The sequence below is a fragment of the Halichoerus grypus genome, chromosome 5 (assembly GCF_964656455.1).
Source record: "Halichoerus grypus chromosome 5, mHalGry1.hap1.1, whole genome shotgun sequence".
Taxonomy (NCBI): Eukaryota; Metazoa; Chordata; class Mammalia; order Carnivora; family Phocidae; genus Halichoerus; species Halichoerus grypus.
In genome coordinates this window covers 40,973,114-40,990,616 of record NC_135716.1, presented here as the reverse complement: position 1 = coordinate 40,990,616, position 17,503 = coordinate 40,973,114, and the positions used below count along the sequence as shown (strand labels likewise).

Here is a 17,503-nt window from a genome sequence, read left to right as displayed (position 1 = left end):
ATTCCAAGTCTTTATTCCTTACCCAGTTTACTACAATAGCCTCCTAAGCTCCATTTCCATGACTTAACTTCTTTTTTTTTTTTTTTAAGATTTTATTTATTTATTTGAGAGAGAGAATGAGAGAGAGAGAGCATGAGAGCAGGGAGGGTCAGAGGGAGAAGCAGACTCCCTGCCGAGCAGGGAGCCCGATGCGGGACTTGATCCTGGGACTCCAGGATCATGACCTGAGCCGAAGGCAGTCGCTCAACCAACTGAGCCACCCAGGCGCCCCTCCATGACTTAACTTCTTAAAACAAAGAACATTTTATATCACTCCCTAAAAATATCCATTGCATAGAGAAGGGATCCTCAAACTTCCAGAGGTGGCAGAAAATCATACTGTTTCTTTGAGAGCATATTGTAAATGAAAGACCATTTGAGAAAATGAGAGGTCTTTAGGTCAAGGTGAGGCAAAAGGCAATGAAAGGACCCTTCAGATTTTGGGCTGGAAACTAGCAGTCCATGATTGCAGTGGTAAAATAATCCAGTTATCATCAGAAGTGATCTTTGGACCATGCATCCACTACTTATGCCCACCGCCAGCTGGAAGCAGCTGGTATTAGAGGATAATGGATTGACCTACTGAAAACTCAGGTATAATGCCTGCTGCAAGGCAACATCTTGAGCACTTAGGGTTCTATCTTTTGGGATTATGTATATATTTTGGAAAAAATGGCCTATTTCTCTCAGAGCAAAATGAGAGATTGGGGGGAAACAGAATGTTCCACTCTCATTATCCTTTGTGGAAGTTTCAGGATTCAAGGGAAGAACAATGTTTCTACTACAGAACACAATCATGAGTCCACTGATTTCTATCTAAAGGTTGAATAATGATCTTTCTTCTTTCATAATTCCGTTTCAGTTTAAGAGGCTATTTTTCCTCTCTACCCACTACTGTTTAGAGCAGGCACATTTGCAATTAAGCCCATCGTCACCTTGAGGTGATTACGAAGGAACTATAAGAGGAACGGGCATCGCTTTAAGACTCTTGACTTGGAAAACAGTGGCCCTCGGTGGCCACTATATTGTTCCCCATGAGGTGGAGCTCTTACAGTTAAGGTCATCTGATAAGGAGGAACTCTGCTATCTACTGCCCATTACCCTGGGTCCTAACATATCTTACGATTTTCAAGGTCCATAGTCTGTTCTCTGCGTTGATCCGGGTCTTTTCGGGTCTACTGGCAACCTCCACCGTGTTCCTAACTCCTGGCCCAGTGTTGTTTAAGGGCAAGACGTATTTACAGGCAGCCAAAGGCATAAAAAGAGTTCCTGGAACTGTTTTTGCACAGCACTGAAAAGCGATAGCTTCTCTCCAAATATCCTAACGTGACAAAGGTGCTATTAGGAGAATCTTGCTGCCTGGTAAGAATGGGACATCCATAATTACCCCGTGACTTCAGTGATTTCTTGCGCTTTTTTCTCTCACTCCAAAATGAGCATTTTGGGGGGCGCCTGGGTGGCTCAGTCGTTTAAAAGGCTGCCTTCGGCTGGGGTCATGATCCTGGGGTCCTGGGATCAAGCCCCGCATTGGGCTCCTTGCTCAGCGGGGAGCCTGCTTCTCCCTCTCCCTCTGCCTGCCGCTCCCCCTGCCTGTGCTCTCTCTCTCTCTTCCTCTTTCTGTAAAATAAATAATCTTTAAAAATATATATATATATAATGAGCATTTTGTCTGTTTCTAAATCTGCTTCTGAATATTGTTGGAGAGAAGTTCCTGGTATTTGTTGGAGAATGCCCGAGGTAATACAAGCTAGGGTATAAAAAGTGCAACAAGTTAAAACTATGTTCCGCTGCTGTGGAATATCTAAATGCATCCCGCTCCCCGCATTGACCATAGTATTACTGTTTCTTTAAATAATATCATGAAATGCAAATGTATGTGTTTAACCAGTTTGGGTAGTTCTGAAATCTTAAGTTCCAAGTAGAAGCTTCTTTCTTGTAATGATCTTGCAATCTAAAGTGGCCTACGAAACCAGAGCGCCCACCCAGAGCATTTTGCGGCTCTCCTGAAATCACCAAGCACGCAGGCACCGAGAGGAGTTCGGAGCCGCGGGCTCCAGCTCAGGCTTGCGTCCGCTTCGTGACCAACACCTCGCTGGACCTCAGCTTTCTCTCCGTCACATGGGGCGCGGATGGGGTTTGGATCTGGAAGATGACACTGATGCTATTCTCGACTGAGTCGAACGACAACAGCAGCGGAGGGCCCGCTGGACTCCCAGCTTTCGGAAGGGCCGGCGAAAGGGAGAGGCTGCCGGGAGCCCGGCGGAGGAGGCGGGGAGCGCCGGCCGTGGGCGGTGCCACCCGCGTCGTCGACTCTCCTTCCTGCCCGCGCAGGCCGAGGCGCGCCGGCAAAACGCTCCGGCCGCCCTCCGCTGCCGGCTCTCTGGTTCCTGGGCCGCCGGGCGGGACGCGGTTGGCGGCGACACCGGAGGGGGGCGGGTCAGGAAGTGGGGGCGCGGCGGCCGGGAGCGGTCTTGGGGCTGCCGAGGGGTTCGCGACGCGGAGGGCCGGAGACTCCGGGCCGCGCGGGACCCGGAGGGGCGCCCGGGCCTCCGCGGAGACGATGGCGGAGGAAGAAGGTGAGGGCCCCGGGGTCCAGCGCGCCAACTGTCGCCCGTGATCTCGGGAAAGAGGGGCGGGGGCGCGAGGGGCCCAGAGGCCTGGTCTCTGGGCGGTCAGTGGCCGCGGCTGCGCGCGGGGTGGCTGCGTGGGGGCCGGGAAGGAGCGGGGCGGCGGCGGCGCGGGGACGTTTAGGAGCGGAGTGAATGGCCCGAAGTTTTGTCTGCCTCAGTGGGAAGCAAAGGTGGAGCTTAAAGTTGGGAATGGGGTAGGGAGAGAAAAGGCTGTGTGTGTGTGTGTGTGTGTGTGTGTGTGTGTGTGTGTTGCGGGGGGAGGGGGTCCTGTTTGAGGGGGAGGGCTACTAGCAGACAATTAATGGGGTGGGGGGTTAGAAGATGGAGGCTTAGGTACTGAGTGCATATTTGAAAGTGATAGTCTTTGACCAAATGCCCCTCATTCTGAGTGCCTTCTTCAGAGGTCTGTGGATACCGACAAATACAAAGTCACGGGAGCGTCGAGGGGGGGGAGAAGCCTCACGCCGCGGGTATAGGAAGAGGCAGGGATTTGGGGTAAACAGGGTAAGGTGAATTGGGAGGGGAAACTGAAGAAGGCCAGTTCATTTATAGGTTAGGGGGAGATGGCAAAGGGCTGAGGGATGTAGTAGTTTGGGAGGATTAGGAAGCCAGGAGTGCTTTGAGTGTGAAAGTGGGTGGTCTAGACAAATCTTCCCATGCCCCCACAGGGCCAATGCGAAGAAAATTAATCTCTTCAGTAATATTTATTCATAGAAAATGATAAGTATGGGAGAAAAATGGGGAGTTAGAGGAACTTACCAGCTAGCGATAGATATTACAGGAAACATTCATGGCATGCATAATAACTTCATGATACCCGTGCTAGTTTCAGGAACAGGTATATATGATGGTGTCGCTTGACAGAGCAGTTAGATTTTGCAATCTGGTGGGAAATACAACTTTTTACCTTCTTGAGTGCAGTTGTGAATGTGATCTCATTTAGATTTAAACCTTATTGAACCAGGAATGCAAGGAGGGAATTTCAAGAATTCAGTGGAAAGCAATTTATTTTTATTTATTTATTTTAAGATTTTATTTATTTGACAGAGACACAGTGAGAGAGGGAACACAAGCAGGGGGAGTGGGAGAGGGGGAAGCAGGCTTCCCGCGGAGCGAGGAGCCGGATGTGGGGCTCGATCCCAGGAACCTGGGATCATGACCTGAGCCGAAGGCAGACGCTTAACGACTGAGCCACCCAGTCGCCCAGAAAGCAATTTTTAAACAATTGTTTTCTGCTCTTTGGCTTGCTGCTTGTCCCTATGCTCACACTGGCCTCATATTTGCCTTCTCTTTCTTGAGTTTTCAGAGTGTTAAAGCTGATCTAAATTTAAGACACTCTACCTAAAAACGTCAAAAACAACGTCAAAACCAATGGCTATTTGTAGTTGGTGAGGAAGAATGTAATTCCATTTATTACCTTGGTTTTATCTTTGGTTGCAGTAGTTTAAAACATTTCTTGATATTTTTTCCTTTTCTGAATAGTTGCAAATCTGTGGAGTAGGTTGATAAGCTAGCTTGTATGTTTCCATTAACACTTTCATGCTTAAGCTAAAGCATGAAAAAAAATACTGCAATACTAAAAGTCTTTAATATGCATCATACAAAATGAGAAATTGTTTTAGGAGATTATAATTACACTTAATTAAAGCAATGTGATGTGGAACTAATTAAAAAGACCATACCATTTTGTGAAATTTATTTATGGGATATAAAATGAAAAGTGGTGGGCGCCTGGGTGGCTCAGTCGTTAAGCGTCTGCCTTCGGCTCAGGTCATGATCCCAGGGTCCTGGGATCGAGTCCCACATTGGGCTCCCTGCTCCGTGGGAAGCCTGCTTCTCCCTCTCCTATTCCCCCTGCTTGTGTTGCAGCTCTCACTATGTCTCTCTCTGTCAAATAAATAAATAAAATCTTTAAAAAAAAAAAATGAAAAGTGGTTTTGGTTGTAGAATTACTGATAATCCAAAAGCAAAAGCAAATACATCTTATATAGAACAACTAATGTATTGAAGTTTTGTTAAAATATAGTTTCATTCAGCAATTTTTTAATTCCATAAACATTTGGGTGCCTACTGTGTTAGGTGCTGGGATATAATAATAGTCAACAGTGAATGAGTAATTACAGTCTTACTTATTATAATAATGCTAGTAATGATAATATTTATAGCAAACATGTCTATGTGCTAGGCATTATTCTGAGTGCTTTACATTTGTTTTATTTGGCACTTTTCCAAATACATATTATCTTAAAATTAGACTAAATGGTCTATTTTACCCCTATATCCCGTTTTTGCTTATCATTCACATTCACTTGGATCCTCTTCATTGTCCCACTGTTACTCCAGGTAAATAATTTTTTGAGAATGTCGTCTTACAAAAAATGTCTTCCTTGTTGCAGTAGAGGGTCAGATTGTTCATACTTATCCTTTCTGAAAGAAATGTTAGAGCAAAGAAAGAAGTGACCACCTTGAGTACAGCAGTATTAACACTTCATTTGGAAATTGCTGTGTGTTGTCTGGATGGACATTTGCAGGCCTATTTGTAGCTCTGCTAATGATCTCATGTGAAGATCATTGGACCAGACCTGGAAATGGCAGGTTATTTTTGTGGTTATGTTATCATTTTCATTTTTTGACTTTTTCTTTACAATGCTAAAGATACAAGAAGGAAAAGGAAACTTAAAATCTGTCCTAGAACTTTCCTATCAGTTAATCGGCATCATTCATGGCTTTGGCCTTTGCTGCTTCTCCACCTGGGGATTCCTGGTTTTGTCTTCCAATTATGAAGCTATGAGATCAGTATAAAGGAAAGGAGGTGAAATTTGGATCTAGTCAGTTTTGTTTCTTGGTGACAGGTAAAAAATTTAAAAAAAAAAAAATTTTTTTTTTTTTTTAAACCCAACGCTGGGCTTGAACTCATGACCTTGAGATCAAGACCTGAGTTGAGATCAAGAGTCAGAGGCTTAACTGACTGAGCCACCCAGAGGCCTCCCCCACACCCCCCCCCCAACCTCAGTTTTTTGTGAGGGACAAGGTTGAAGAGATTGGCTAAAATGAATACTGTATTTCCTAGGTTGTACTTTTTGCTCCCACAATTTAATGTCACCAAAACCAACATGTCTTAAAATCAGTTCATACATTTAATATGGTAGTGTTTCCCCCCCCCTTTGAAAAACTGCTTAGGGGCACCTGGGTGGCTCAGTTGGTTAAGCATCTGACTCTTGATTTCAGCTCCAGTCTCAATCCATGGTCATGAGTTCAAGTTCTGCGTTGGGTTCCATGCTGGGCAGGGAGCGTACTTAAAAAAACAAAACAAAACAAGGGGCGCCTGGGTGGCTCAGTCATTAAGCGTCTGCCTTCGGCTCAGGTCATGATCCCAGGGTCCTGGGATCGAGCCCCGCATCGGGCTCCCTGCTCAGTGGGAAGCCTGCTTCTCCCTCTCCCACTCCCGCTGCTTGTGTTCACTCTCTCACTGTGTTTCTCTCTGTCAAATAAATAAAATCTTAAAAACAAAACAAAACAAACAAACTGGGCTCCTGGGTGGCTTAGTTGGTTAAACATCTGTCTTCTGCTCAGGTCATGATCTCAGGGTCCAGGGATCAAGCCCTGAGTTGGGTTCCCGGCTCGGCAGGGAGTCTGCTTCTCCCTCTCCCTTTGCCCCTCGTTCCTGCTTGTTCTCTCTCTCTCTCTCAAATAAATAAATAAAATCTTTAAAAACAAACCCCAAACCCCCAAGATACCTGCTCAATATCTTAAAATGTATAGCATCTTAGAACCAAAAAGATATAGTGTTATAGATCCTTTATAGATAATTTATTTGTATGGCCCTTGATTGTTGCTAATATAGATTCTGGAAAGATGGCTTTATGAATTATTTGGGAATCTGTGCAAAATTTTTGTATAAGCTCTACTTCTATAAATAAAATCCATTTATATGTACTAAGAGAACACTTATTAGTCTCTGTAAAGTGATTGATTTTATGAGGAAATTTTTTTTTTTAAGATTTTATTTATTTATTTGACAGAGAGAGAGACAGCGAGAGAGGGAACACAAGCAGCGGGAGTGGGAGAGGGAGAAGCAGGCTTCCAGCTGAGCAGGGAGCCTGATGCGGGGCTCGATCCCAGGACCCTGGGATCATGCCCTGAGTCAGACGCTTAACAACTGAGCCACCCAGGCGCCCCTAAGGAAATTTTTTAAAAAGGAAAATGATAGCTTTTTATAAAGAACACTTTTTATGTGATATCCCCTTTCCAGTTTATCTTTATCTTAAATGTGTGCTTTTAACCTCTAATAAAAAAGACCTACTTAACCCATTTGTAAACTACCTTAACAGATTTGTTAGCTTGCTTTCTGAAATTATCCAGTTAAATTTTCAAAAAAAATTTCAATACTATCAATGTGTGTGATCTTGTAAGTGTAATGACTGAGTAAACTTCTTGGGGTTATATCACCCAGTTACTGCATCCACTCAGCCACCTCCCCTCCAGCAACCCTCAGTTTGTTTCCTGTAGTTAAGAGTCTCTTATGGTTTGTCTCCCTCTCTGATTTCACCTTATCTTTTCCTTCCCTTCCCCTATGTTCATCTGTTTTGTTTCTTAAATTCCACAAAAGAGTGAAATCATATATTTGTCTTTCTCTGACTGACTTATTTCGGTCAGCATAATACCCTCTAGTTCTAGCCACGTCGTTGCAAATGGCAAGATTTCATTCTTTTTGATAGTTGAGTAATATTCCTCTGTGTGTGTGTGTGTGTGTGTGTGTGTGTGTGTGTGTGTACACACACCACATCTTCTTTATCCATTCACCTGTCGATGGACATCTGGGCTCTTTCCTTTTTTTGGTTATTGTGGACATTGCTACTGTAATCATTGGGGTGCATGTGCCCCTAAATCCTCATTTTTGTTGGGTGTTTTTAACTTTTGCTTTATCCCAGAGCAATTAAAAAGGCATCATGAGAAAGAAATATAGTAATATTTATTAATTGACCCAGATTTGTATGCAAAAATACTGAAAATCTGGGGTGTTTGGTGGCATAGTCAGTTGGGCGTCCATCTCCTGGTTTTGGCTGGGGTTGTGATCTCAGGGTCATGGGATTGAGCCCCGCGTTGGGCTCCATGCTCAGCATGGAGTCTACTTGAGATTCTCTGTCCCTCCCCCACTGTGCACACACATGCTCTCTCTCTCTCTTTTTCTCTAAAATTAAAAAAAAGAACTCAAAATCTGAGGCATGGCTTTTCTAATAATAATGTTATTTTCTAATCTGTTCACTGGCTTCAGTACTTAAGACAATTACAAAATAAATGATAGCTTAGAAATGGTTAAAAATTAGACCAGACTGAATCCACTAAATATACAGTTATTATTTTTTAATCACAGTGCCAGTGTTTAAAGATATTTTAGCAAACTTGAGTTTGCTTTGAAGCTATTTTAAAAAATATCCTTTTTAGGGAGGGCCTGGCTGGCTCAGTTGGAAGAGCATGTGACTCTTGATCTTGACAGTCATGAGTTCAAGCCCCACATTGGGTATAGACATTACTAAAAAAAAATTAAATTAAAAAAATACAGAGTTGTTTTTTCATTTTCCATAGTAAAGCTAGAATCCTTCATCTGATCAGCAGCAGCGGATTCATTCTCCTTTTTTGACTTCTCTTTTTAGGCTCACATTTCATAGCTTAAGGTCATCCCTAAAAGAAAAGAGAAAACTCTCCTCTGCTCCAGTAAGGAGGAAATAAATTCTTGAACCACCTTATAAGCTTGGCAGGACAGTTTGTACCAACATGACAGTCATAGTCTACCCTTATAAGATAATTAATTCTGGGGGCACCTGTGTGGCTCAATTGGTTAAGCATCTAACTCTTGATCTCAGCTCAGGTCTTGATCTCAGGGTCATGAATTCAAACCCTGCGTTGGGCTCCATGCTGGGTGTGGAGCCTGCTTAAAAGAAAATAAAAAGAGGGGGCGCCTGGGTGGTTCAGTTGGTTAAGCGTCTGCCTTCGGCTCGGGTCATTATCCAAGGGTCCTGGGATTGAGCCCCGCATCAGGCTCTCTGCTCAGTGGGGAGCCTGCTTCTCCCTCTGCTGCTCCCCCTGCCTGTGCTCGCTCTCTCTGTCAAATAAATAAATAAAATCTTAAAAAAGAGAGAGAGATAATTAACTCTAGGAAGGAAAAGTAGTTAGGTTTGAATATAGTAAATTTTTGTTTCATTTGGAATTCAGCTTACTGGTTTGGAGGTACTTTTTTTTTTTTTTAAGATTTTATTTATTTATTTGACAGAGAGCAGGAGAGCACAGGCAGGGGGAGCGGCAGAGGGAGGGGGAGAAGCAGGCAGGGAGCCCAATGTGGGGCTCGATCTCAGGACCCTGGGATCATGACCTGAGCTGAAGGCAGTTGCTTAATTGACTGAGCCACCCAGGCGCATGCCTATTTCACATATCTAAATTATAAGACTGTACAATGATAATAACACAGCACTGAAATTCTGCAGAACTTGCAGGATTGTTTTAAAAATGAAGTATAATTTTATGATCAATGTATTTTATTATATTCAGATTTTTAAAAAATTGTTAATTGTTGAATCATGAGTGTGATATTCTCAGGTAACTAGAATAATATGCTAATGTATTAAATAACACCTTGTTCCCCAGTCATTCTGGAAAGGGGTTTACTTATTTTGGGATATTTTGAAAATAACATTATCTCAGGAGAAGAGCTTGTTTGTTTATCAATAGGACTCTGAAAGCACAGGTGGAAGGGAGAACCTAAATTTTTTTTTTGTATGAAAGACAGTCTTTCTGTCTAAATGAATTATTTATTTATTTAATTGTGAAAAAAGGTATCTTTGATACTGAAAGGTCTCCATGTGACTTTTGCCTTAGTATAATAAAAGTTTGGGTTATAGATTAGAACAACTTGATACACGTGTTGCAATAATGTCTTAAATATTTGAAGGACCAACAGTAGAACTGCGCCAAAGAAAAAAGCTGAAGTCTTCAGAAAATAAGGAATCTGTCAAAGAAGAGAAAATCAGTGACACTCCAATTCCTGAAAGAGCTCCAAAACGTAAGTTAGATAAATTTGGAGTTTTTGTGCTACTATAGAAATGGCTTTTTATATGCTAGTTATTATATTTTGTATTAATATTTTATCAACTTTTTTTTTTTTAAGATTTTATTTATTTGACAGAGAGAGACACAGTGCGAGGGGGAACACAAACGGAGAGTGGGAGAGGGAGAAGCAGGCTTCCCAACGAGCAGGGAGCCTGATGCGGGGCTCGATCCCAGGACCCTGAGATCATGACCTGAGCCGAAGGCAGACGCTTAACGACTGAGCCACCCAGGCGCCCCTTGTATTAATATTTTAAATGTGTATACCTGTTCTGAGATTAATTACATGGTATTGTCAGTCAACTTTGGTTTTGCTGTAGAACAAACCCTAAATCTCACTGGCTTACAAAAAACACTTATTTCTGACTAATGTTCCATGTTGTGGCTTCAGGTTGGCTGGTGTAGCTTGATGTGTCATGAAGGAACAGCTCCTACTTGCAACATTTTTTTTAAGACAGAGGAAAAGAGCAGGAGAACAGGCAGAGTCATGCCGTGTCTCTTAAATTTTCTGCTGAACTGGCACTTTGTCACTTGTACTCATATTCTGTTGACCCAAAGAAGTCATATAATCAATCCAGACGGTGAGATGGAGAAATATACCCTGACTACAGGGAAGAGATGGAGAAGTATACCCTGACTACAGGGAAGCATTGCAAGTCACATGGTAGTGGGCAGAGATGAATAATCTTTTTATAGGAAAGGATAAAATAAGTGGGAATAATAATGTAACATTCTACCACATTCTTTCCTTTTGGTCATAAATATTTACTTTTCTCCCTCAAACAAAATACACTCACTATCTCTCTGGCCCCAAGGAAGATACTCAGTCTTACCCAGTCCTGGCAGCAGTCTTGAGGCCCAAGGTCTTCTTATCTACATCAGGGCTAGGTATGATTCATTCTAGTCCAGATATCTGTAAATTAAAAAGGTAAGTTTTGTGCTCTGTGTCAGGGGTCCCCAAGACCACCCCCATGTTTGGTGATTAGCTAGAAGGACTCACAGGTCTCAGAATATTTACAGCAATGACTTATTATAGTGAACAGTACAAAACAAAATCAGCAAAAGGAAAAGACCTAGGGCTAAAATCTGTAAGAAACTAGGCATAAGCTTCGCTGATTCTTTTCCTAATGGAGTCACACAGGATGTGCTTAACTCCTTCAGCATCAAATTGTGACATTTGTTAAGTTTTATCTACCATGGAAGCTCATTAATGACTGCGCAGAGTTGGTTTGTTTTTTTTTCTTTCTCTCTCTCTTTTTTTTTCTTTTAAAGATTTTGTTTATTTATTTGACAGAGAGAGGCACAGCAAGAGAGGGAATACAAGCAGAGGGAGTGGGAGAGGGAGAAGCAGGCTTCCTGCAGAGCAGGGAGCCTGATGTGGGGCTCGATCCCAGGACCGTGGGATCATGACCTGGGCTGAAGGCAGACACTTAACGACTGAGCCACCCAGGCGCCCCTTTTTCTCCCTTTTTTAAAGATTTTATTCATTTGAGACAGAGAGATATATATAGAGAGAACATGAGCAGGGGGAGAAGCAGAGGGAGAGGGAGAAGTAGACTCCCCACTGAGCTGAGAGCCCGACACAGGGCTTGATCCCAGGACCCGGAGACCATGACCTAAGCCGAAGGCAGACGCTTAACCATCTGAGCCACCCAGGCACCCCTTGTGTTTTTTTTTCCTTAAGAATTTATTTATTTATTGGGGCGCCTGGCTGGCTCAGTCGTTAAGCGTCTGCCTTCGGCTCAGGTCATGATCCCAGGGTCCTGGGATCGAGCCCCGCATCGGGCTCCCTGCTCAGTGGGAAGCCTGCTTCTCCCTCTCCCACTCCCGCTGCTTGTGTTCCCTCTCTCTGTGTCTCTTTCAAATAAAAAATAAATAAAATCTTAAAAAAAAAAAAGATTTTATTTATTTATTTGAGAGAGAGAGGGAGAGAGCGTGCACGCATGAGCTGGGGGTGGGGCAGAGGGAGAGGAAGAAGCAGACACGATGCTGAGCAGGGTGCCTGACATCACCAAGACCCTGAGATCATGACCCGAGCTGAAGGCCGATACTTAACTGTCTGAGCCACCCAGGCAGCCCTGCACAGAGTTTTTAGTGGTGGTTAGTCATGTACCCTTTACCTACCACATACCAAAACTAGATTCCCAGAAGGAAAGCAGCGAGCATAAACCACATTGTTTGTACAAACAGGTCAGGCACAGTAAACTGACTGATGAGAGAATGGTGGGAACCCTCCTGAAATCCTAGTTCCCAGATTCCAACAAAGAGCCTAGCTTGCAAGCCGGCCTTTCTCCACAAAGCAGTTGCAGGGCTGCTATGTTAATTTTTCTGCACATTCCGCCTCTCCCAGTATACATTGTTGGACAGGGACAGGATAAGCAAAATAAATGCTTCCATTCAGAAAGAGGAAGAGAGACACATCAGCCACTGGTCCATAGCAGTTTTGAAATCCTACCGGGTAAATAGGGCTCCTTACTCAGGAGTAGGGATGTTTCTTGATTAAGCCCCAATTGTTTTCCTTGGGAGTAGCTTCCCAGCTCAGTGTTCTCTGTGGTCCTTGGCTCCACCCTCTGGAGGTCCTTCTTTTTATTTCTTTTTTTTTTTTTTTAAGATTTTATTTATTTATTTGACAGAGAGACAGTGAGAGAGGGAACACAAGCAGGGGGAGTGGGAGAGGGAGAAGCAGGCTCCCCACTGAGCAGGGAGCCCGATGCGGGGCTTGATCCCAGGACCCTGGGATCATGACCTGAGCTGAAGGCAGATGCTTAACGACTGAGCCACCCAGGTGCCCCGGTCCTTCTTTTTCTATTATCCTACTGAACTATATATGAAGATGGCTTTGGAGAACATGCCATCCTTAGGGGCTGAACAGCCTTCTCATTGCTTCCTGCTGAGAGTTGAAGAGAGTTGAAGGCCCATTTATTTTTTTATATATATTTTTTATTTTTTAAAGATTTTATTTATTTGTCAGAGAGAAAGAGAGAGCACAAGCAGGGGGAGCAGCAGGAGGAGGGAGAAGCAGGCTCCCCGCTGAGCAAGGAGCCCAATGCAGAACTCGATCCCAGGATCCTGGGATTATAACCTGACCCAAAGGCAGACGCTTAACCGACTGAGCTACCCAAGCGTCCCTGAGGGCCCATTTACATATTTTTTCTCAAATAAGATAAAGGCAGTGGGTTATCTACAGAGCTAGTTCTTGGGGGTAGCAGCAAGAAAATTTTTTGGAAGCTGGAAAAATAATAATCCATATTATGCAGTGATAAATCCTGTGAATAGTTGCAATTTTAATACTACTTTTTTATTACTTTAGGTAACAGGATTGTAAAACAGGATGTTACTACAGTCCCTTGGTTATCAGCTGCATTTGATTACAGGAAAGAGATGAATTTAGAACAGAATTAGCCTATTTGCAAGCAGGAATGAAGAGGAAAATAGGGAATCCACAATTTCTGGGCCTTGTAGTGTTGAGTTAGAACTGTCTATTTTAGCTAATAAAATCAAGAAAATTGAGAAATACTTTGAGCAACAAAGACGATGACTAAGATGAATCCTCAAGGCAATGACTAAATCGGGGCAAGGCTCTCCCACAGAGTTTGTTAAAAATATATGGATGGATGAAGGTATTTCCTAGAAAATAACACAGGGTGTGGTTCCACAGAAGCCTAATAAGATCAAAATACATGTAGTTAAACCTTTTCAGAGACTCATCTAGAAAAAAAATTGTAAGTACAGTAGTTCCCCCATCCAGTAGTTTCACTTTCCATCATTTCAGTTATCTGTGTTCACCACAGTTTGGAAGCAGATAATCCGCTTTCTGATGTGTTGTCAGAAAGTTAATAGTAGTGTAACACTACTTCATGGTACCTATGTCACTCTCCTTACTTTATCTCATCACTACCATTTCACATCATTACAAGGAATAGGGTGAGTACAGTACAGTAAGATATTTTGAGAGAGAGAGAGACCGTGTTCCCATAACTTTTATTACAACATATTGTTATAGTTGTTGTATTTTATTATTAGTTATTGTTAATCTCTCACTGTGTCTATAAATTAAACTTTATGACAGGTATGTATGTATCGGAAAAAGCGTAGTGTATCTAGGGTTCAGTACTATCCACAGTTTCAGGCATCCACTAAGGATCTCGGAACACATCCCCCGCACACAAGGCAGGAGAGGACTTCTGTATAGTTGTTGGAACGTGGATGGAGCTGACTAGAATCAAGTAGGTAAAAAGCTGACAAAATTGTTCGTTTCTTTGCAGGAATAAGTAATTTAATTTTTAAAAATTAAGGTAGAGGCATGCCTCCTTTTATTATGTTTTGCAGATATCTTTTTTTCTTTTTTTAATGAGCTAAAGGTTAGTGGCAACCCTGTGTCGAGCAAGGCTAACAGCACCATTTTCCAACCGCATTTGCTCATTTCCTATCTCTGTGTTATATTTTGGTAATTCTCGCAGTAGTTCAAACTTTATCATTGTAATATGTTGTGATCTGTGGTCAATGATTATGATTCACTGACAGTTCAGGTGATGGTTAGCATACTTTAGCAATAAACTCTTTTTAAAATAAGATATGTATGGTTTTTTGTTTTTTTTTTGGACATAATGCTACAGTGTAGTATAAACTTAACTTTTATATGACCAGTAAACCAAAAAATTCACTTAATTCGCTTATGGCAATATCTGCTTTATTGCAGTGGTGTGGAACTGAACCTGTGATATCTCTGAGGTATACCTGTATAATTAGCTTACAGTAAAATGCACAGAATCTTAGGCATTTAATTAAATGAGTTTTGACACTGGAATGCAGCTGAAACAAGATACAGAACATTTCTATTATCCCAGAAAGTTTCTTTATATCCTCTTGAAGATTTTCCCTGTACCCCCCCCAAGACAACCACTCTTCTTTTTTTAAAAGATTTTATTTATTTGTCAGAGAGAGAGAGAGAGCACAAGCAGAGGGAGCAGCAGGCAGAGGGATAAGCAGGCTCCCCGTTGAGCAGGGAGCCCGATGCGGGGCTCCATCCCAGACCCCGGGATCATGACCCGAGCCGAAGGCAGACACTTAACCGACTGAGCCACCCAGGCGTCCCAACATCCACTCTTCTTATTAATTCATTTTGCATGTCGTAGAATTTCCTATAAATGGAATGATACAACTTGTATGCTTTTGTGTCTGGATTTTTTCACTTAGCTCGGCATGTTATCCTTTCAAAATATAATCATTTTGAGATTCATTCATGTTGCTGTAATTTTTTATCTATTCTCTTCTTGTTGGACATTTGAGTAATTTTCAGTATTTAGCTATTATGAATAAGGCTTCTATGAACATAGTTCTACAGATCTTTTTGTGGACGTTTGTTTTTATTTCTGTTAGGTAAATAAGAGAATTGCCTGCTAAGTTTTTGAGAGAGATGTACTGTTAAAAGAACTGTCAACCTAGATTAAAAAGGATATAACTATTCAGGTCTTAAAATGATATATACATGCAGGAAACAAGCTGAATAAGCTGCTCTTAGGGTGTCTTTCTTGAGAAGCAGTGAGTGTGTTTTGCCTTTGGGAGGGAAGTGAGTATTTGTGATGAATGGGGAAGACCCTGGTAGACTCTTATTGTTTGCAAATGTTTGCTCCCTTCCCTAAAGTGAATTATCCATTTCTTCCCATTGCCATGTGATTTGGAGTGTGTCTCTGAAGCAGTGTGTACTTTGCTCCCTCATTGTCAGGCTTGTTGATGTGACTTGCCTAGACCAATGGAATGTCTGTGGAAGCAACACTGTACTAGTTTTGACCAGAAACTATAAGAGGCATTGTATGCTCTGCCTGTTCTCCTGCTTTTTTTTTTTTTTTTTTTTAAGATTTTATTTATTCATTTGACTGAGAAAGAGAGAGAGCACAAGCAAGGGGAGTGGCAGGCAGAGGGAGAGGGAGAAGCAAGCTCCCTGCGGGGAGCCTGACTCGGGGCTCCATCCCAGGACCCTGAGATCATAACCTGAGCCAAAGGCAGGTGCTTAACGGACTGGGCCACCCAGGTGTCCTGTTCTCCTGCTCTTATCCTCTGTCATGAGAATAGCTACTGGCCCCAATCTGGGACTCTGAAGAAGATAGAAGAGCCACAGCTAATCTGAAGTCTGAAATTGGGTGGAGAGTCACTGCAGACCCAAAACCCACAAGTAGCATAAGTGAGAAATAAACCTGTATTTTGTAAGCCACTAATAGTTTGGGATAACTTTTTTTTTTATCATAGTAAAGCTTACTAATAGAGTGGTCATTTAAAACATTTTGGAAAATACAAGAAAGATAATTAAACAATCTAGAGCTAACTACTGTAAAATAGTATTTTCCCCCTGAATACAAAAATATTTTTAGGGTAGAAAATGAGGAAAATAGAGAAAAGTATAATAAAAATAAAATGTATAAATAATTCCAATAGAACTACTCCTAAAAGTTTTGGCAAGTATTGCTTATATTTTTTTCAGTGCACTTATACTTTACTTTTTTTTTTACTTTTTTTGTGAAATTGAATCCTACGTTTCTTTTCCTAACATGTCCTTAGCTTTTTCCTTTGCTTTAAATATTACTTAACTATGCCCTGTATTATTGGTATTGATATTTATGTAGTGCTCTTTTTTTCTTATTCCATCTTTGACTCTTCACAAAAAAACTTTGAAAACAACATATTTAGTATTAAGGTAAGGCATTTATATGTAGGATTTGGTTTACATACTTTTTATAATAGCCACTGATAATTAGGATTAATTTACCATTATCTAAGACTTAATGAAAAAAAACACAAAACAGGAAAACATACACTTTCAGAAACTTTGAAGCACTTTTGCCAGACTGCCACCATTGATAAGTTTTTTTTACCAGTTTTTTTAGTTCATACTGTGTCAACATTGCTTTAGTTAACTATCTTATATATTTTTGCATGTATGCTTCTGTATTTCAACAATAATAGCTAGTATTTACTGAGCTCTTACTATGTGCCAGGCCAAATGCTTTACACATGCTATTGAAAACAGTAATTTTAAAACAATTTTATCCTACTGATAATAATATTTGATTTTTGGGTACTGTTTTTCAAGCATTTTGAATGTAATTCTTACTGCCTTAGTGATATCTAACTACTTAGTCTATTTAATGTCTCTAGTGTTCCATGAAAACTAATATTTATTAAATAATATTTTGAAAATGGCTAAGATTTTAGTTTAGCTAAGCTCATAAATCAACAAGTTGAGTTTTACGGACCTGTCAGTCATTCGGTAATAGAACATTGGGCTTTGGGCCCTTAGGCCTGTGCTTATTATACCTAATAGCTAGAGTAGAGCAGGACTAAATCACCCTGTGTGTAGAAAATTCACATGTATTTTATATTATTTCATCAAGAAGCAGTTACATACATATAACAGTTGCATATGATGTTTTAAATACATAATCATAAAAAATCATTGAATTATATATGCTTTAAGTGGCTGTAATCTATAGTATGTAAATTATTCCTCAATAAAGAAAAAAATTCCTTGATAAGGAAAAGCTGTTGATAGTAATTCTGAATGAACCTGTATTTTTTCTTTAGATGTTTGTTAGTACATTCCTTTTATTCTTTCTTTTGATTAATAGACTTTAATTTTTGAAATCTTTTTTGAACAGATAGTGCGGAGTTACTTTCTTACATCCTCCCTCTGCCCACACACAGAGTTTTTCCTATTATTAACATTTTATATTAGTATG

At 41.4% G+C, this 17,503-nt stretch overlaps 1 protein-coding gene across 8 annotated transcripts in view; it reads left to right on the top strand.

The window, feature by feature from the left end:
- The first annotated feature begins 2,476 nt into the window (after positions 1–2,476).
- DPY19L4 (dpy-19 like 4) overlaps positions 2,477–17,503 on the top strand; it is a 64,362-nt gene continuing 49,335 nt past the window's right edge. For 7 of the 8 annotated variants that reach the window (XM_036085186.2, XM_078072214.1, XM_078072209.1 and 4 more), the window contains exons 1-2: positions 2,477–2,615; positions 9,616–9,726. Coding sequence is in view for 6 of the 8 variants with exons in the window: in XM_078072209.1 (XP_077928335.1) it covers positions 2,600–2,615; positions 9,616–9,726 (127 nt within the window). In the remaining 2 variants the exon portion in view is untranslated. The remainder of the gene's footprint in view (positions 2,616–9,615; positions 9,727–17,503) is intronic. The other variant, XM_078072211.1, reaches the window with a different exon arrangement.